The following is a 22149-nucleotide window of genomic DNA, read 5'->3' on the forward strand; positions in this document are numbered from 1 at the left end:
CTACTTCTGATATTTTTGATTCCGATTTTATAACTTTCAATTGTTTTTCAGATGATAAGGCTGCAAGCAACGAGAGTGGGAATTGGATCATTGATAGTGGGTGTACGTCTCATCTGTGTAACGACGCAAGTAAATTTGGTGATACGATGTTACCCATGTCGTTGAAGCTAAATTTGGCAACAAATAATAGTACAAACGTACGAGGCAAAGGTACGGTAAGATTGTTTACATGTAATAATGGTTCTAAAACTGTTGTTCAATTGCCCAATACGCTTTACGTTCCGGATTTGCGATGTAACCTGATTTCAGTTGCAAAAATTACGGATCAAGGCTATAGTGTTACGTTTAGAGGTAATGCGGCTAGTGTAAAAGATAGTCATGGTAACACGAAGCTGATCGCAAATCGTAAGAGTAATTTATATTACGTTGAGGAACAACATCGTGAAACAGTATCGGCGATTTCCGAGAAACAGGTCGATGTGTGGTTGTGGCATGAACGGTTAGGACATTTGAATGCAAAAGATCTTATAAAACTTTTAAATAAATCTGGTGTAAGTGTAAAGATGTCAGATGCTGTAAAGTTGTACGATTGCAATGTTTGTATGAGCGGGAAAATGAGTGCATTACCATTTTCGAAATCAGAAGGCCCTTGTGATGAGAAATTGAAGATTGTTTATTCTGATGTTGTTGGACCGATGCGACATGAAGCCATAGGCGGAGCGAAGTACTTTGTCACATTCATCGACGACCATTCAAGATGGTGTGAAGTATATTTGTTGAGTAAGAAAAGTGAAGTTCTTACTGTATTCAAAATATACAAGAATTATGTCGAGAATTTGACAGGTAATAAAATAAAATATCTCCAGACAGATGGCGGTGGCGAATATTGTAACCACGATTTCGATGAATTCTTGAAGAAGGAAGGTATATCTCGAAGGCTGACCTGTCCTCGAACCCCAGAACAGAACGGCATAGCTGAGAGAAAAAACCGTACGTTGGTAGAAATGGCGAGATGTATGCTGATTTCATCAGCTCTTTCACCAGGATTTTGGGCAGATGCTGTCGTAACAGCATGTCATGTCAGAAATCGATGTCCTACGCGCAGTCTTGGAGGAGACACACCTTTTGAGAGATGGTACGGACGACCTGCGAAGATAAGTTATCTAGAAAGGTTTGGATCGAAGGTGCACGTATTGGACAAAGAACTGGGAAAAGATAAATTTGCTCCACGCAGTACAGAAGGAATTTTCGTCGGATACCCAAGAGATCGAAAAGGTTACAGAATATGGTTGCCACAGCAACGAAGAATAGTAATCTCACGAGATGTGAAATTTCATAAAATTGACCGAGATGTAAAATTTCATAAAATTGACCGAGATTGTGTTGGATGTTCTAGTAAAATTGAACAAATGGAATCAAATGTACAACCAAAGTCAGTTGAAATTGAATTTCATTCGAAGAAGACACCTGAACCTGACTGTCAGCCAGTCGTAGAACCCGAAGTCATTCCAGGACCATCGTATCATGATCATCAGGCAAATGACGTTCACGATGATGAATCGGGGGGAATGAAGAGAGGTCCAGGTCGACCGCGAACAGAGCGAGGTCATGTCGGACGCCCAAGAAAAATTTACCAAATGATACCCAACACGCAACCGGAGCCAATTGCGACTGTAGAAGATAATAGTGATTCTATCGAAGAATTTACGGACTGTCAAGATTTTGTTGGAGTCGCAGAAGTGACATTAAAACAAGCTTTGTCAAGTAATGAAAGTAAAGGATGGAAAGATGCTATCTTATCGGAAGTAAGGAGCTTAGTCAAAAATGACACATGGGAGATAGTAAACAAACCCATGAACCGTGATATTGTAGGCTGTCGATATGTTTTGACAACCAAGCTGAATGTCGACAAGACTGAGAAGAAAAAGGCGAGACTTGTAGCAAAAGGCTTTAGCCAGCGGTATGGTATTGATTACCACAATACGTTTGCTCCAGTTGTCAGGCTTGACACAGTAAGACTGTTAGCTGCACTTGCAGTTGAGCTAGACCTAGAAATTCATCAGTTGGACATTAATACGGCGTACTTAAATGGTTTGTTAGAAGAAAATATCTACATGAAGGTGCCAGAACTTTTAGAAGAATGTTTACTTAAATTAATAGAGACAGAAGCAGAAGGTTCTGATGTTTATCAACGAGCTGTGAAAATGTTGGACGATTTAAAGGCTGGAGGTGATGTATGCAGACTGAAGAGGTCGTTATATGGGCTCAAACAAGCTGGTCGTCAGTGGAACATACGACTCGATGAACAACTAAAACGTATGGGACTGCAACAATCGTTGAATGAACCGTGTCTTTATTTTAAGGATATTAGTTTTGATATAAAACTCTTTGTTTGGTCTATGTTGATGACATCCAAATCGCATGCCAGAAAAGAGAATTTATTGAAGAATTTAAAAAATCACTGGCCACCGAGTTTGAATTGAAAGACTATGGAGTTGTCAAATACATGCTGGGTATAGAGTTTGACAAATGTAAAGATGGCATTAGATTGTCACAACGAAAATATATTTCGGATTTATTGACGAAATATGGTATGAATAATTGTAAATACTCCGTTTCTACGCCAATGGAAGTGAATTGTAAGTTTTCTCAAAATGATGACAAATGTGACAAGAGTGAGCAATATCCGTTTAGAGAACTGATAGGAGCTCTTAATTATTTATCAACAGGGACAAGACCCGATATTACTAATAGTATCGCAAAATTGTCGCAGTTTCTTAATTCTTCAAACGAGGAATGTTGGAAGGCCGCAAAGCGTGTGCTGCGTTATCTGAAACGAACTATAGAATACGGACTTGTTTTCAAGAAACAGGCAAGTCTTTACAAGGGTATTCTGATTCAGATTGGGGAGGATGTTTATTGGATAGACGTTCTTATTCTGGTTATGTTTTCATGTTAGGTGGTGGATGTATATCGTGGAAATCACAGAAACAGAAGTGTGTTGCGACATCCACGTGTGAAGCTGAGTATGTGAGCTTGTCATCAGCGATGAAGGAAGCCGTTTATCTCAACAGTTTACTAACTGAAATTGGGTTAAGTAAGTTTGCACAGTTAACCTTACATGTAGACAATCAGGGGGCGATGTGTCTTGCCAATGATCCAATGTTCCATTCTCGTAGCAAGCACATAGATATAAGGCACCATTTTATAAGAGGTATTTTAAAGGACAACAAGAGTATAGAATTGTCGTACTTACCTACAGATTCTATGCTCGCTGATATATTAACGAAAGCTTTGCCTAGAGTTAAGCACTATAAGTGCATGTCTGGTTTAGGCATTACTTGTTAATAGTTTATTTTGCTAAAGTTGTTGTTCTTTGTTATACTTTCTTTGAAAGCCCTTTTGTTTAATACATGGTTATTTATTTATATGAATATGCATATTAAAGGGGCGTATTGGAATAGGTTGTATTATGCCTATTTTGATAAATAAAAAAAATATATTAACGTATGTCATATTTGGTTTAGATTCGTTTTTTGATATACGTGCTTTTCTTCTTGTATGGATCTCCATTAAAAGACTCTCATAAGACAAGTTGTTATTTCACTGTTCTTCTTCCCACGTTGTGGAAAGCTGCTCCCCAACAATTTTTCTGTTTTTTCTGTGCATTTATATTTCAGTTGTATTTTCAATCATAACATACTTTGATCTTGTCAAATGTGCTGCATCGTATTTCAGCGTTTAATAATCATAATAAATAAAAGTAAGCGTTATTATACTTCAGGCATGTTTGTTTGTCTCCGAGTCTTTTTAATATTGCTGATCTTGGTAATTGTTAACGAAATAAAAATTGCAATTGCAAATAAAAATATTTGAATTTGAAGTTGAATTTGAATCTGAATATGAAAAGACTATTTGAAATCATCATATATGTGATTTGACGTCATCCGCAGGCAAATTTCGAGCCCTGCTTATGTCCCACAGTGGACGTCCTACGTCTGATATAAATATATCACCATGTAATTTTCGATCATTCCAATTGCAATGGGACTAGGCTTCTAGAATCTTCTAGAGTCAGTAGACTTCCCGAAACTTCAAATGACTTAACTTCACTGACAGTACAGACGTCATTATATAAAAACTATAACAGCCACGTGAGCTAGTAACAAGGAAGGTGGTTTGTGCCTTGCGTGTGGTCCAGATAGAAAAACTGGACGCTCTCTACAAGGCGAGGCGACGTGCTATATGTACACGGTGTTACAAAAATACCGATGCAGCGGAAAGGGGGTTAAATTATATCCTTATAAAGAGTCCGTTTATAATATTTAAAAACTTACCGACAGGAAAAAAAACATAAAATTGTTCATTGATACGCAAACATTTTCAGTAAAATGAAAGAGTAGTAATAAATTAAAAAAAAACTCGAAAGTATATTTGTATGTATTTGATCGAAACCCTAAAAACTCACGACTACTTATAATTCCGAAAATTAATACACCTAAGTATATTTTTCATCGAACAATAGCACGTAGACTAACAACTTAATCTAATACCTTTAAACGAGCAATTCTTATATAATCAGAATCTCGGAAAAAATTTGGTATGTGGGGGCTTTCGGGGATGACAAATCGATCTAGCTTGGTCTTATCTCTGGGAAAACGCTTATTATCGAGTTTTACTCCGAGCAAAGCTCGGTCACCCAGAAAAAAATTGAAAAAGCAAACTGAGACATGGATGCACAGAAAAACCAGAAAAAGAGACCAGCGCTGGGAATCGAACCCAGGTCCTCAGCAATCCATGCTGCGTGCTATAACCCCTACACCACCGCTGGACAGGAGTCTAGAATTTTACAAATTTCTCCTATGCACACATATCTCAGGTTCCTTTTTTCTACTACGCTACTTAAGCAGATTTGTGCCAATTCTAAATTAAAAAATTGTTTTGATATCGGTTCACAGCACTTAAATCTTCGTCTAGTTAGGGCCTGGACACATGTCGCCGTACGGTGCCGTCTACGGTGTCACGGCGCGGCGCCGTCAAAACTACCAAGCGTGTACGGGCCTGGACACATGTCGCCGGTACGGTGCCGTCTACGGTGTCACGGCGCGGCGCCGTCAAACGGCGTCGTGCCGAAACACGGTGCCGCGTACGGTGCCGTACACGGCGCCGCGAACGGCGTCGTACCACGGCGCGGTGCCGTGTACGACGCCGTGCACGGTGCATCGCTTGGTAGTTTAACTAGTTTACGTTTTGCTGCTGAACGCATAACACGCAAGTACAACCATCGGTTCAAATATACAAAACAATTGTCGTTTTAAATATATACAAGTATACAGTTTTTGCCTTGACATGGACCAAGAAAAACGTATTCTCCTGCTCCTACTGCTAAGACGACGAATGAAGAAAAAACAGAAACGAACATATTGGGTGAATCCATACATGTCTTTAATGAACCATGATGGAGAGATTTTTATGCACTATTTACTTGCGTGTTATGCGTTCAGCAGCAAAACGTAAACTAGTTAAAGGGCCTGGACACATGTCGCCGGTACGGTGCCGTCTACGGTGTCACGGCGCGGCGCCGTCAAACGGCGTCGTGCCGAAACACGGTGCCGCGTACGGTGCCGTACACGGCGCCGCGAACGGCGTCGTACCACGGCGCGGTGCCGTGTACGACGCCGTGCACGGTGCATCGCTTGGTAGTTTAACTAGTTTACGTTTTGCTGCTGAACGCATAACACGCAAGTAAATAGTGGAGTATGGATTCACCCAATATCTTCGTTTCTGTTTTTTCTTCATTCGTCGTCTTAGCAGTAGGAGCAGGAGAATACGTTTTTCTTGGTCCATGTCAAGGCAAAAACTGTATACTTGTATATATTTAAAACGACAATTGTTTTGTATATTTGAACCGATGGTTGTACTTGCGTGTTATGCGTTCAGCAGCAAAACGTAAACTAGTTAAACTACCAAGCGATGCACCGTGCACGGCGTCGTACACGGCACCGCGCCGTGGTACGACGCCGTTCGCGGCGCCGTGTACGGCACCGTACGCGGCACCGTGTTTCGGCACGACGCCGTTTGACGGCGCCGCGCCGTGACACCGTAGACGGCACCGTACCGGCGACATGTGTCCAGGCCCAAACTACCAAGCGATGCACCGTGCACGGCGTCATACACGGCACCGCGCCGTGGTACGACGCCGTTCGCGGCGCCGTGTACGGCACCGTACGCGGCACCGTGTTTCGGCACGACGCCGTTTGACGGCGCCGCGCCGTGACACCGTAGACGGCACCGTACCGGCGACATGTGTCCAGGCCCTAACTAGTTTACGTTTTGCTGCTGAACGCATAACACGCAAGTAAATAGTGCATAAAAATCTCTCCATCATGGTTCATTAAAGACATGTATGGATTCACCCAATATGTTCGTTTCTGTTTTTTCTTCATTCGTCGTCTTAGCAGTAGGAGCAGGAGAATACGTTTTTCTTGGTCCATGTCAAGGCAAAAACTGTATACTTGTATATATTTAAAACGACAATTGTTTTGTATATTTGAACCGATGGTTGTACTTGCGTGTTATGCGTTCAGCAGCAAAACGAAAACTAGTTAAACTACCAAGCGATGCACCGTGCACGGCGTCGTACACGGCACCGCGCCGTGGTACGACGCCGTTCGCGGCGCCGTGTACGGCACCGTACGCGGCACCGTGTTTCGGCACGACGCCGTTTGACGCGCCGCGCGCCGTGACACCGTAGACGGCACCGTACCGGCGACATGTGTCCAGGCCCATACAGTTTGAAGTAGAATCAAAAATACACGCTGTATATTAATCTTGATCTGTATTTCTATAAATCTTGGTATAACCTCATGTAACAAATCCATAATGTTACCTAATCAAAGGCCGGTTATCCAGCGCACATGGCGCACAGCATGCACACAGCATAGTAGCTAGGAAAGCTAAAACTAGGTCCGTCCGGGCCGTTTGCGAAACATAGCACTTACGTGCCCTGCCCCTATCTGAGTACCTATAATAAGCTAAAGATAGAACCTTCTGTAGACCTGGCAAGGCGGTAAAAATCAGGTTTAAAACGAAGCGGCAAAGTTCGTATAAAATGTCAACACCTATTTGAAGATCGAAAATGTTTTTCGTAAAATTTTATACCAAAACTATTACTAATCATAAAGTTTGTATTACTGCCGATTATAACTTCAAATCGTTCGAATCAATCAAACGTAAATCTCGTTTGTATAATTTTCTTTTATTACAAGCTTTTATTTAGTTTCACCTGACCCGTTGTCTGTCTGTCGACAAAACCACACATACGTTTGTATGGGGACGCGAGCGTACTGGCGACTCTTAAAGGCTGTATTTAAAATCAAAATCATAACAATTATTTGGGAAGTAGGCCACAAATGGCTCTTTTACATGTAACTTTTTAGGGTTAGTCTCAGTAATAGGGTTCCGTTGGCACCGTTTGGGTACGGAAACAGTGCCAACGGAACCCTATTACTGAGACTCCGCTGTCTATGTGTCTGTCCGTCCGTCTGTCACAGGGCTCTATCACTTGAGCCGTAATAGCTAGGCATTTGAAATTTTCACAGATTATGATTTCTATATATATAGACCAAGAAATATTAAAAACAGAATAAAATAAATATTTAAGGGGGGCTCCCATACAACAAACGTGATTTTTTTGAAGTTTTTTGCTCGATATTAATAACGGCAACAGGTAGATGCTTGAAATATTCACAGAATATTTAGTTGTATAATCACTTTGAAAATAAATAATTAAATAAAATAAAATAAATACCTATTTAAGGGGGCCTCCCGTACAACAAACTCGCTTTTTTTTTTTTATTTGCTAATTTCAACTAATGTCTAATGTTGTATAGATAATGATATGGAACCTTCGTGCGCGAGTCCGACTCGCATTTGGCCGGTTTATTTATACTACCAGCTCTTTCGAAACGACCATCGTTTCCGTTCTACCTCTGTACCACATCTACTATATTTCCAACGAAACACTTCTTTCACTGCACAAGTGCACACAGCCGCAGTGTTGCTCCAATATGATTGAATAAAGATAATTGCAACAACTAAATGTCTGTACATTCTGTTTGCAACATAAGAAACATTAGAATGGAAATACAAAGGCTATGAATGAAAATTAATTTATGCTCCACGTGTATCATACCAATAAAGTTAATATATGTATAGCTACTTATTTTAAGATCTCGAAAACGGTTTGAATGATTTTTAATCAATTTTGCGGAATGGGTTTTTGACACAAAAACATTATCTATAAGTAGGTACGAGTATAGATAATGTTTTTGTGTAGGTGTTTAAGTGGTTTGGATGGGTATTATTTAACGGAAGGATCTGGTACATTCAAGGATTTTAAACACTACTTCTACTTACCTATATATCATTTAAAATACAAACCAGACTAGTGTATTTCAATACAGAAATGTAAATGTTTATAGTTAGTCTAATGGGGGAATTTCTATATTTTAAGACACCAATTGACATTGTTTTGTTTACATTTAGTTAAATACCAATCCAAACCAAGTAAAGCTACTTAGTTTTCATCTCTGAAAAAACCGGCCAAGAGCGTGTCGGACACGCCCAAAATAGGGTTCCGTAGCCATTACGAAAAAAATAAGTAATATTTTTCTAAGGATTCCGTATTTTATACAGAATCTTCCAAGTTTAGGTATATGTATTTTATATCTCAGGCTGCTATTTACTTTTAAACTACTTATAATTCTGAAGCAAACTTAGCCGTTATAGTTTTCCTTTTTCCCGTTATAGTTTGATATACTTAGGTACTACCATCCTGATTTTTTTTCAAATTTTTCCAGCTGCCGGTTTAGATTTTAGAGGGGACGACGCACGATTTTCATGAAAATTTGAACTTAAAAGTTGAATATTTCGCAAAACATCACTGAATTGAAAAATTGTCTTAGCAAACCCCTAATGGTTTTAAAAGACCTATCCAACGATACGCTACACTATAAGGTTGGATGAGAGAAAAAAAACACCCCCACTTTACGTCTATGGGAGGTAGCCAATAAAATAGTTTTCGAATTTTTTATTGTACTATATTGTCGGCATAGTTAACATGCAAAATTGCAGCTTTCTAGCATTGATAGTCCCTGAGCAAAGCCGCGGACGGACGGACAGACAGACATGGCGAAACTATAAGGGTTCTATTTTTGCCATTTTGGCTCCGGAACCCATAAACGCGCTCACCAAATTTTGCAAACATGGAGCGTAGTCGGTCGTCTAAGTTAATAGGTTCAGTACCTCCAGTGCATTGGGGATAAGACGAGTTATGCCCTTATGTTTTTATTACACCATTGGATTCAGCGTGTTTGGTTACATATTGTGACAAAAAGACATCTAGCTATCCTCTCACCCAGTTTTTTCGATTACGCTATGGGCATAACTCACCGTTTCTAAGGCATATTTCTACTTATCTGCAATTTTTTATAAGTCTTATGGTACAAGTGCATTAAACTCAAAAAAAACACCCCTCCTAAAGACACGTCTGCAGTTATTTTTTTACAAAAAGACACAACTTGTGTTGTTCCGTAACAATGTATAGACATAAAGCATAACTAGGGTAGAATAAGTATTGCTGTAACCATAGAACAGTCGTAATTAAGGGAATAAGTCGTCTTATGTTTAAGGTATCACAGTATTAACAACACAATTCATGTTATACCATTATGCTTTTGTGACTAAGAGCATATCTCAAAAAAAACTTAAAAAATATATGTGTAGAATATTTAAATGTTAAAGCAATACCCATTAAACGAAAGCTGCAACCTATACTAAAGCCTGAAACCATAAAAAAAATCTAAAGAGCGAAAAAACGACAAAGGAAAGTTTTTTCCTCTACTGAAAAGTAGCGATTTTGAGTTATTCCCTTTTTCACTGGAGGCACTGAGTTATTATATACAAAGTTAAAATAATGAAATAATTTATTTTACAAACTTACTATAGGTGTGGTTTAAGAGTCGCCGTGCGTGTTTTTTAATTACCGTTCCTCCCCTAATTAGGTCTCGTGCCACATAGGTTTCCGCGTTGTAGCATTCTTACTCTTACGTTTTATTACCTTGTTGCAGCGCTAGATGCTTTCGTCATAAGGGAGTTCAATTACAATATCCTTTTCATTTGTGGTAACGAATTGTGCTCAGTTTAGATAACCTAACCAGCAAAAGTTGGAAAACCCCCGACTTTGTCACCTCAAATTTTAATATCTCAAAAACGGCTGAACCGATTTTGATAAAACATATCTAAGGACCATCGCTACAAAAACCTGCTTTCAATAAAAAAAACCGCATTCAAATCGGTCCACCCGTTTAAGAGCTACAGTGCCTCAGACAGACACACACACAGACACACATAGCGGTCAAACTTATAACACCCCTCTTTTTTGCGTTGGGGGTTAAAAATGAGTACTCGTAGAGTACTGCAATTTTAGATGGTTATATACGGTTAAATTAAAGTTTTTTTTTTATTTTTCTTATTGGTTATGCTAGAGCTACTTTCATACTGGTAAAAATTATAAAAAAAATATGTAGAAGCTTTTTTGTTTGTGGCTGTTGCCACCTTGATATTAGACGAGGTTTTTACTTTATGCACTAGAGCATAAAAAGTCAGTTTATGCCGCCTAGATCCAGCATAAACACGAACTTTACCAGCATGAGAAGTGAAAAAGGTTTTTGACAGAAGGACAGACGGAAACACAAACAGGTAGACGGACGAAAAAAAACCTATAAGGATTCCGTTATTGCTAAACAAGGTATGGAGCCCTAGTATTAAAGTATTGTGTTTTTTCAACTTCACACACGTTTCTTCCTAGCGTTACAATGAAACCTAAACCTTATCTGTTTAGTTCCCACGATATAATTATACCCTTGCTATTGTGCTAGGCGTCGAAGGCCCAGGATTGTAAGGTCGCTAGTTGGCATTTGATACCAAGGCCTAAGGTTGGAGTCCGATGGCCAGCGGACTGGCATTTGGATTTGATATTGATAGGTTATTTGATGTTGGCTGGCCTGGAAGGAAACAAATTTGTGAAGAAATATCTGCTACACGTTAATTTGTGCTGGTTTTTTTTAACAGATTCTTTTACCTGTATGTCATGCCCCCCCCCCATAAAAATCATCATCATCATCCCAGCCTATATACGTCCCACTGCTGGGCACAGGCCTCCTCTCAGAACAAGAGGGCTTGGGCCATAGTTCTCACGCGGCCCATAAAAATACAGGGTGGAAAAATAAGTTGGGCCCTGGAGGGAAACTACCTTAAATCCTTAAGTTGGCTCATTTTACTTAAAGGAGACATTATTTTATTTTTAAAAAGAAACAAAACTGCATTCAAACATTTTCTAAAATTCGCTCGCCTCGCCCGGGACTCGAACCAACTAAAATTAAAAAAACACGCTATTTTATTATACTAATCGAAAGGAAGGATAAAATTTCCTTAACAAACATTTGGTCTTACTCTCGTCTGTCGTACAAGATGGCGCTAGTATTATTTCACGAAAAACTTTTTCACGAACGACTTTATCACAAAAACTTTATCACGAAAAACTTTATCACGAAAAGACTTTATCACGAAAGACTTTATCACGAAAACTTTACCACTAAAGACTTTATCACGAAAACTTAAGAACTGACACGTATTTTTCCATCCTGTATACTCGGCACAAAATTTGGCCCACTCTACGTACAAAATTACCTATTCCTGGATACATTTGAGGGCCAGATTTTTTGCCGCTCGGTATATTTAATTTAACACAAACTAAGTAGCGACCATCATAATTAAGATACCTATAAAAAGTACTTTCTTATAAATTTCATCAACAAAAGTCTTGAAATTTTTGAATAAAACGTGACATACGGACGAAGAGGTCAATATTATAACGGTTCTGTTTTTGACGTTTCGACTACTCAACCCTTAAAAGACAGTAGTTATGTCTAAGCGGTTTGCAGCTTAATACTTACCACTTAGGGCTGTTTCACCATCCATTATATATATATATATTTGATAGGATTAATTATTACACTTGACATAATTTGTGAGAGGTGGTGGGGATCTCGATAATTGTGTTGCCGATTGTAATTTGCAACCACTGAAGAAGCGTTTTTTTTACCTCGAGGAAGACATGTTAAATTATAGGTAGGTATCCCAAAAGTTTTAAGTTATATAATAATCTACTTTGACACAATTCTATCAAATAAAATGAGACTTTTATTTCAAGGCCTTACAATTTTGTAAAACTGTACATAAATATTTTAACTAACCATGTCCAACTTTTAGAACTCCACCTATTTCAAGCACTATTCTTTTATGTATAATATTAATTCTGCGATCCTAACGGACCTGCGCTAACCGTAGTTATTTGTAGAGAAAAAAAAATTCGAGATAAATCGGTCACTCAACCGTGTAAAATTCTGCGAGTTTCGTAAACATTGCTGCGTTTGCGTTCTTATTTTGGATTCCGATTTTATCGACTTTTTTATGGGTGTGAGGAATGACGCAAGGGCACTCAGGACTTTGGTGATGGACTTTGGAATGCTGGCTCGGAAACTGAGTCTTTTTTTTCCTAGCTCAGAGAGGCATTAACTTATTATTCATTTTTCGCTAATGCCGTCTTCACTTTTCATTTGCTCTGAAACTACCTAATAAAATAAGGGTTTTAATTAAGTAATAATCCAAGATTAAGGAAATCTCTAGGGCATGTGGCAGTGAAACTGCTTTCATCTAACTGGACATCTAAATGTGGATCATTAACACATTAATCACATCTATGAATGTTTTAATGATGAAACTCGCGAAGTTGTAAAATATTAATACTGTTATAGAAGATAGGCAATTTAGGAACAAGAAATACCGTAACCATCGCTTGATAGAAATTCAAAACGTAAGACTGACGTCAAAGATTTAAACTATTTATGGAAAAAAATCGAGGCCACAGTTTCATGTTTCCAAAATATTATAATATAATTCCTTACAATTTTCCTTGTTTGAAAAGTGTTTTAATTAATACAACACAACATAATAGAAATAGTTTTCATTAAACATAATGTATTTAGATAAAGTAGGTAAGCATATTTTGATTTTATTTTACCGATGAAACTAAATTGGCCCTTGTTTTCTTTTGACTATATAGTTTTAAAATCCTGATACTACTTAGGTAATTTAAATTAAATTATTTTAATGAAATGAAAGGGCAATCTGTATGAAACACTCGCACGTTAGCAGCGAACGGCGTAGAGATGAAAAGTCGGCGGTTGGTTAAGATATCGACACCTCCTACGTATACTGGTACAAGTGACAAATTTCTGATTTTTAGTTTTTTGCAATTTTGTGATTAATATTTCCTTATTTACCTACCACAAAAAATTTGCACGGATATTCCTATTAGTTTTGGAAATAAAGTGACGTATATTAATGCATCTAACACCGTTTGCTAATCGGTACAACGTATACTGAGGCAACCGACATGCACCACTATACGCGGCACGATATTGTCGCGGGGCCGGGAAGTCCAGTGTAACTGGCAGTTGCCTCAGTGTACGCGCTAGCCGTCGCCGCGTGCGGACCGTTTGAACTGTTCTACGAACACATAATTTGGTAGTATATATAAAAAAAAACATGTTTTCGTCTGACAATTGCGGAGGGCAAGACCACAATTGCCGTATTTCTCATAGACAGTCATGGAAACTAAATCCAATGTGAAACCTTTTCGTGATCTATTTCACTATGATTTCTTTGGCAAATGTATGGGATGTCAACATAACATTGGTAGTACAACGGTTCCACCCCAGTACCAGTACGTGATTCAGTTTCCTCGGCTGTACCTACATGTACGCGTGCTATAAATATAACATTGCAGTATACATTGCATTCTGGTAGTTGAGCATCCCCAAAAAGAAGCGAAGGCATGCATGCTTTAATTAAAATGAGAACAGTAAATTTCAATATACCTACAGGTTGATAAAAAAAATCCTGTTCTATACTGTAACCCATATTAGGGCTACTGATTACTAATACGATATAAGTGGGAAAACATCGAAATTAGAAAGTCTTCTTGCGACTCCACTTCCATGCAAAACTTTTTTTTTTCGAATCACAGTATTTTTCTACTTGGATCATATTAGTAATTAGTAGCCCTAATGTGGTTTAAAGTATAGTACAGGTTTTTAATAACCCCCTATACACATTTTTTTATACACACCTAAGAAATGTACCTGGCTATGTATATGGCGAAAACGGGTAAACCATAAGAAGTTATAGAAGTTTCCCAAGACTCAGAAACAGACACAAAATTTAAATCTATTGTCAAGAAGACATTTATATATAAGGCGTATTATTAAAATTAATGATTATATCATGGATAGGGAAATTTGGAAATAATTCAAATCCGCATTGGCGAGTGCTTACTCCAAATAGCGAATTGAGAACTGTTTTAAATATGTAGTTGTGCTAAATACTTGTGATGTATAAATATCACTAAAATATGATTGTAAATCTGTTTACAAAATATATCTAGGTTTATTGCCAGACTCTTCTCAACAGAGGTTTTTTCGAACCGGTGGTAGATTTTTTGACATTCATAAGTGCTTGTTACAATCTAAATTGAATAAAGATATTTTGACTTTGACTCAATATTTCATGTCAAAGCTTGGCTTAATATAATATATATATATATATATATATATTATATCGACTACAGTTATACATAATCTGTGAAAATTTCAACTGTCTAACTATCATGGTTCATGAGATACAGCCTGGTGACAGACGGACGGACAGCGAAGTAGTATATAGAAGTAGGGTTTCCGTTTATACCCTTTGGGTACGGAACCCTGAAGAGGCACAAAAAGCTAAACCGTTATGTACAAATGGGTGCGATGCGATATATGTATCACATGAGGAACCTTTCACAATAAAATACGAGTACATATTTGAACAGGAATACGAATCCATTGAATGTGCTTCCATTAATTTAAAGCACTTAATACAATTACTTTTCTTATTAAAACCATTTATATTTCAAGTGAGGTTTTTATAAAGGTATATTTCTGTATTTTGTATAGCACGTTTAAAACATTACTAGCGGTATATTGGTACAAGTGGCATGCTAATGTTAGCGTATATTGATGCAAGTGATAAAAACGTTTATAAATCAATAGATGAAGGTAAAAGAGCATCTGTTTTATTGTTCATTGCAAGCCATATAAGTATTCATCTAAAAATTCATATACAATATAAAAATATCGTTAGATCAGTAATCTACGCATTACGCCGTATACTGGAGCAAGTGGTAATTAGCTCAGTATACCGCACAACTACAAGATGTAAAATACGCGTATAGTAGTGTATCTGCAATTTTCTCAAAAACTATAAGAAATTTCAAAATTCCATGAATACAGGTAGAAAGCAAATATTTTCTTTGGAACCAATGCAAAATTTTGAAAAGTTATATCATCAAATGAGAAAGTTACAAGTTTTGGAACCTTTGAACAGCTCTCCTGTAAATTTATGATTATGCACTTGTACCAGTATACGTAGGAGTGTCGATATGTTTATTAGGCGTGCGTGTGGCATTTTTAATAATAGTGAAAAACTGGTGGACGTTGATATTTTTGATTGTTCACTTGAGATGCTGAAGAAGGCTTTCAAGTAACCAGGCTTTAGGCTAGTTATAATATTAATTTATATTTCAAACTAATTGTTTTCAGCTTTCCTGTCTAGTTTCACTTGCAGGGAAGTGACTACATAACAAATCTGGACTTGTTTTCTTTTTATGTTTGTTAGGTACCTATCAAAATTCTATTGTTATCAATTTCTTTCTTTGTAATAGCTGTCTGCTATCATAAACCTTTGAGGAAACTATTAGTCTAGATTGTGTTAATTTAAGTCTGCTCATAATTCTGTATAAGACTTTGTTTCTTATCAATAAATAAAATAAATAAAAAAAAAAAAACGCAACAAAACGAGCATGATCCTTGAGGCTCCGTACCCGAAGAGTGCCAGCGAAGTGGAAATTATAAGTGCTAAGTACAAATCGATATAATTGTGGACTTTCTTATACAAAAAAGTGACAATTACGTACAATTATACCACTTGTGGGCAAATATTCGAGCGTTTTGACCGCGCGGTCAAACGTCATTAGCGCCCATGTTTATATAACACAACAGAAAGACAAGTCACAAGAATTTTTATCACGCTAAATTCAGCATCGTTATTGTCTTCAATTTTCATAAAAAAACAACCTTGGGCATTACCTCTTTTAATAACACCTGCGAAAATACCAATGACAAAAACAAGCTGCAAAAACGCTGAGTACTCGCCCTGCAACGTTTGTGGTATTGAGGTTTGATAGTTGCAGGGTAAAGCAACTCTGAATAAAAAATTTCCGTAGGAAGCTCCTAGTCAAATAATAGTATTACGTTGTTTACCGGGCGGTGCGGCTGCGCGGGCGGCGATGTACAGGCAGGAGGGAGCGGCTGCGACGTCGAACTATTACTTGATAGATGCGTCAATATGTCAAAAGGCGATTTGTGTTAGGATAATTAAATAGTATGCATAAACGTATGTAGCTATCATTAAGGTCGCGGGTGACCAAATAAATTATTTTAGTTCATTAATGTAACTAAGTAATTTTAAATACCTACCTAAAAATTAAAATATAACTAAACGGACTTATTTTAACTTCAGCTGGAGAAAAAATATTTGGAACGGTAATGGAATTGAACCAATTTGAAAAAAACTTGAAAAAAAAGTTTTATTTAAAATTCGATCTAAATCAATCCGTATCCATAATTTCGGGGTAGGTGTCGCAATGCTATATATTACATCGTTTTAATTAATTAATATATTGTAAATTAATTAACTCTTTCAATTAATTAATTCATTCGTTCTTCATTTCTTCCTATTTTTTTTGGTTTAAAGTCCTAAAATTATGAATATGAAAGATTGTGTGCGCATGTGTGTGTCGTGTTTGTATTATACTATTGGTAACCCAAGTGTTACTTGACGCTAAAACGGTTGGACAAGCTTCAATTAAATTTGATAAATACGTAAATATACATCGCCTGGAATAACACTTGGGTGTTTGTTATTCGATATTCCCCCGATATCGGAATAAAATCCTGAATGAGAGACATGAAAATTGGTACAGGAATTATTCATGCAACTTCGATAAAATTCACGATGTTCACGAAATTCCGTAATTTCAATTAGTGAATTGAAATTGATGATTGATTGATTAGTGATTTGTGATTGAGTATTTTGCTAACCATTAGCAGTGGCTAATGGTTAGCAAAATACTAGTAATTAATAAACGTGAAGTTCAAATCAAATCAAATCAACTTCAGCGTGGTTTTAAAAATATCAAAAGATAATTTCCTAAAACGACACCTCTACAACTTAGCATCATCGAAATTAAAGGATTTATTTTATCGTTATCTCATTTGGCGAATCCTGTTCTGTTTATAGTTTTTATATTATGGCCCGTCGTCATACAGCACGGTTGTTTACGTTTTTATATAAAAAGGACCTGTGGTATGTTTTTGTGGTTAGTACCAAAATAGATTTTGGAGAGACGAGTCCTACCTTAGTGACTTTTGCAGCAAAATGAAGAGCGTGGTACGTTGCTAATTTGTTTTTTGTAGGCGCTTTCTTTCTTTCTTTTCAATTAGCGAGTATTTTACATAATAAGATTCATATGATTTTGAATCTTAATATTTAATATTATTCTAAGATTGTGTTTGTGTTCGCACTAAATTTTGTGGCCAAAATGGCAACAAACTGTAAGTACCGGGTCGTATATTGCTGTCACTACACTACACCTTGAACAACTCGACAACTCGAGAATTTTCAAAGGAACCTTTGAGTTTTAAGAGTTAATTTAACGATGAAGGAAAACTTTCTGAGGAAACCTCTCTACGTATATAGGTAATATATCTGTGATGACATTCAATGATGTGTGTGAATCGCAATCAGCTCTGGGCCCTCATGCTAACGACTCAAGCCCCTTTCAATGTCAGCGGAGCCTGTCTCTATTAGAGGGACGTATGTACCGCTATCCTAAGAAAAAAGACGCTATGTAAAAAAAAATAGAGTTATTAATACTTAGGTACCTAGGTACTAACCTATTGTACCGTGTAGCTTAAGACATTCTGCATCACATGGTATAAATAAGTAACTCAAAAGTGTTTTTTTTAGATATCGCCTTTTGGCTTAGGAGGGCAGTATAGGCTGAGATATTTTTTTATTCGACTGGATGGCAAACGAGCAAGTGGGTCTCCTGATGGTAAGAGATCACCACTGCCCATAAACATCTGAAACACCAGGGGTATTGCAGATGCGTTGCCAACCTAGAGGTCAAGATGGGATACCTCGAGTGCCAGTAATTTCACCGGCTGTCTTACTCTCCACGCCGAAACACAACGGTGCAAGCACTGCTGCTTCACGGCAGGATTAGCGAGCAAGATGGTGGTAGCAATCCGGGCGGACCTTGCACAAGGTCCTACCACCTGCAACTAATATACAAGTTTCACCCACATTTTGTTCCAGTTTCTAATCCTGACGGCGGTGGTATTGGCGCACGGCGAGCGCGACAAACGCAGCTATGCGCACACGCAGGCGTACCCGGTCCCGGTCAGCGTGCAAACCGTCGTGCGGCCGTCCAGCGCGGTAATATAGCACATTTGTAGGCTTAGGGCTGGATTTTGCCTTTTCCCAGAATTTTTAGACGACCAGATGGCCTAGTGGTTAGACAACCTGACTACGAAGCTTGAGGTCCCGGGTTCGATTCCCGTGTCGGGGCAGATATTTGTATGAAAAATACGAATGTTTGTTCTCGGGTCTTGGGTGTTTAATATGTATTTAAGTATGTATCTATCTATATAATTATATTTATCCGTTGCTTAGTACCCATAACACAAGCTTTGCTAAGCTTACTTTGGGACTAGGTCAATTGGTGTGAATTGTCCCGTGATATTTATAATTATTGTATGCCAAATGTTTCATTTGCCAACTGTTTCATTTCCAAATTCTCAATTTTCACCGAAACCAATTATAAAATTCAGTGTATTTTCTTATGATTTTATAGGTTAGGTTAGGTTTGTTTTATGAAAGTTCCGAAGAATATGGTTTCATAGAATCGTGAGTTGGGGAATGAAACAGTTTAGCAAATGGAACAGTTGGGAATCTTGTGTTGGAAAAAGGCAGAGAACCGCTTAGGGCTTACGCTAGCTAACGCGGTTTGCAAGAAGCGAAAATAAAATAAAATACCTATACAACGATACCCCACACTATAGGGTTAGTCGAGAAAAAAAACACCCCCATTTTACGTCTATGGGAGGTACCCTAAAATATATTTTTTTTTTCATTGTACCACTTTGTCGGCGTGACTGGTATGTGTATTCATGCCAAATTACAGCTTTCAAGTACTAACGGTCTTTGACAGACAGACTGACAGACAGCAGACGGACAGACATGGTGAAACTATAAGGGTTCCCAGTTGACTACGGAACCCTAAAACCAAATCCGATATAAGGTATGACGTCATAGGCCATGTCAACACATGTTTTGATTTCTATTAGTTAGGTACAGTCAACGTCATAAATAAGTGATCACTTTTATGCCTTGTCAATTTACCGTCATGTTTGAAAAGCCATTCGAAATTGTGTACCGACTGAAAGCGACAAAAGGTACAAAAGTGATCACTTTATATGACTTTGGCTTTACCAACGAAATATTTGAAATCTTAAAAAAATGTGAATCGTTAATTCTATCTCTCTGTTCCCAGCTACCAATAATCGAGTACCCAGAGTCGACGGAGATAAACAAGCACTTCCGCAACGTGTACTCAGTGTCCGTACCCATCACACACACAGTCACCCTGGAGCAGCCGGGACACACACGGCAGGTCATATACCACGCACCACCAGCTCACAGCACCGTGTACCAACCAACAGTGTCCCATCAGCAAGTGTACCAACCGACAGTGTCCCATCAGCAAGTGTACCAACCGACAGTGTACCAGCCGACAGTGTACCAGCCGACAGTGTACCAGCCGTCTGTGTACCAGCCATCAGTGTTACCGCAAGTGTACCACGCGCCACGTACCGTCATTCGACGAATCTACGCAGCCCAGCCCTGGGCTTACCAACGTTACGCGTCGACGTGGTGTTAGGGTTAGCTGAAATATGAGTTGAGTAGAAGAAAATGGTTTTGTGATAGAACTCGGTGTATATTCGTATCACTGAAATCGTATTAAGGCTACAGCTCATTAGAGCCACCCGGCACCCGACCAGCACCCGACTTTCGGCGTCCACTCGTTGTCGACAGGTGGTCCACGCGCGGACGGCGCGTTGACAACGAGTGGACCTCGCGCGGCCCACGAATTTCCAAGTAGGGGGGATGAAGGGGGTGTCGGGGGGGGTGGAGAGTGCCGCATCGCAAACGTGCGGACAGCAAGTGGTCCGCTCGTCGTCCGCGCCTGACAATTCCGTAGCGCACTCCGTCGGTGACGCTACGGAGTTGTGCCCATACAAACCCATATGAAGAATAGTAACCGCTCGATCGAGGGTGCCGGGTGGCTGTAATGAGCTGTAGCCTTTAGTATTGCGGACAAAACGTAGTCGCTACGAGTATGCTATTGTGTTTTGCCTACGATACGCGTCTTTAATGTTCAATGGGGTTCTATGCCTTTTCGCAGAACTATCCTGAATGTTTCATTTGGCAACTGTGTTACTTCCCAACTCATGATTTTCTCTGAAACCATATTATTTTCGGAACTTTCATAAAACAAACCTAACGTAACCTACTCTGCTTATAAAACTTTGAAAATACACGTACCTATTAATTTTTTGGATGTAGAAAAAATTGAGAGTTGGGAAATAAAACAGTTGGCAAATTAAATATTTGGGAAAAAAATATTCTGGGAAAGAGCAGTACCGTTCAATGAAAATAGATATGATGGAAATATCAATATTCTAGTTTGATGCAGGATTGCCAACCGAATTCCTACCTAACCTAACCTAACCTATAACTTAAGTAGATACCTATTTTATTTAATAGGTACGCAAACATTCTTTTCTGTATGACTTTAGAAAAAAAAAACGAGTCATAAGGACGCCATTTTTCCTTTTGATGTAGGAAACTGAAAAGTTGGTAATCCTCTCTTAGGTATATTATTATGATATTGTATTTTTTTAATATTTCTTAAAGGGAATCCGGCAAGAGGAACAATTTAAGAAATGGTGATGAAATGTAAAAATAGAATAAAAAAATACACATAAATGTTCTGACACTGATAATGTAATATAAATAAAGTATAATGAGATTGGAGACTTAATAATAATTACATAATTATAAAATAGATTTTTTTTTCTCCCTCACCCTCACCTCACCTCTTAGTAAGGTTCGATATCAGTATTATATTAGGTTATTTTCCTTTCGAAGTCCATGTGAGAATTTGTTCTAATTTTTAGGGTAAAACGATTCTTCGATTCAGTGATTTGTTTGCAAAATAAAGTGCAAATTGCAAATTTAAAGTACACATTTAAAGTGCACTTAAAAGTGCAAATTTTCATTGAAATCGAGCGTCCCTCTTAAATCTAAACCGGTGGGAAAAAAAAATTGAAAAAAAAATCAGGATGGTAGTAAGTATATCAAACTTACAAGGAAAACTATAACGGTAAGTTTTTTGAGAATTATTATTAGTAGTTTAAGAGTAAATAGCTGCCTAAGGTATGAAATGTACCTAAACTTGGAATATTCCGTACAAAATACGAAATCCTTAGAAAAATATTACTTTATTTTTTCGTAATGGCTACGGAACCCTATTTCGGGCGTGTCCGACACGCTCTTGGCCGTTTTTTTAATTGTGATGTCTGTTGTTAGAACAGTCATAAAATATAGTAAAGCACTTAATCGATTATAAATAAAGAACAAACTCTTTATATTATAGAGTTTACTAAATTTATAGCACCTTACATTATATGAACCTAATCACTAATATCTAATAATTATATTACTTAACCGGTTTAGAATACATCAAAACTATGTACCTAGTAGAGTGGAGGCGATTGAAGTGATTTATTGAGGCGCTTTTGC

At 38.0% G+C, this 22149-nt stretch overlaps 1 protein-coding gene across 1 annotated transcript; it reads left to right on the top strand.

Annotated features, from left to right (window-relative positions):
- Window positions 1–17564: 17564 nt before the first annotated feature.
- Window positions 17565–21414, top strand: LOC141427798 (uncharacterized). The gene is made up of 3 exons (XM_074087386.1): window positions 17565–17670; window positions 18601–18720; window positions 19838–21414. The coding sequence occupies exons 1-3, from the start codon at window positions 17659–17661 to the stop codon at window positions 20222–20224; spliced, it is 519 nt and encodes a 172-aa protein (XP_073943487.1). The 5' UTR covers window positions 17565–17658; the 3' UTR covers window positions 20225–21414.
- Window positions 21415–22149: the final 735 nt, after the last annotated feature.

Source organism: Choristoneura fumiferana, chromosome 5 (genome assembly GCF_025370935.1).
Source record: "Choristoneura fumiferana chromosome 5, NRCan_CFum_1, whole genome shotgun sequence".
NCBI classification, from domain to species: Eukaryota; Metazoa; Arthropoda; class Insecta; order Lepidoptera; family Tortricidae; genus Choristoneura; species Choristoneura fumiferana.

Excerpts from the sequence above, each read along its gene's own strand:
- LOC141427798 (XM_074087386.1), top strand. Across the intron at positions 18,721-19,837 it reads TCGTGCGGCCGTCCAGCGCG|CTACCAATAATCGAGTACCC; the intron begins GTAATATAGCAC and ends CTCTGTTCCCAG.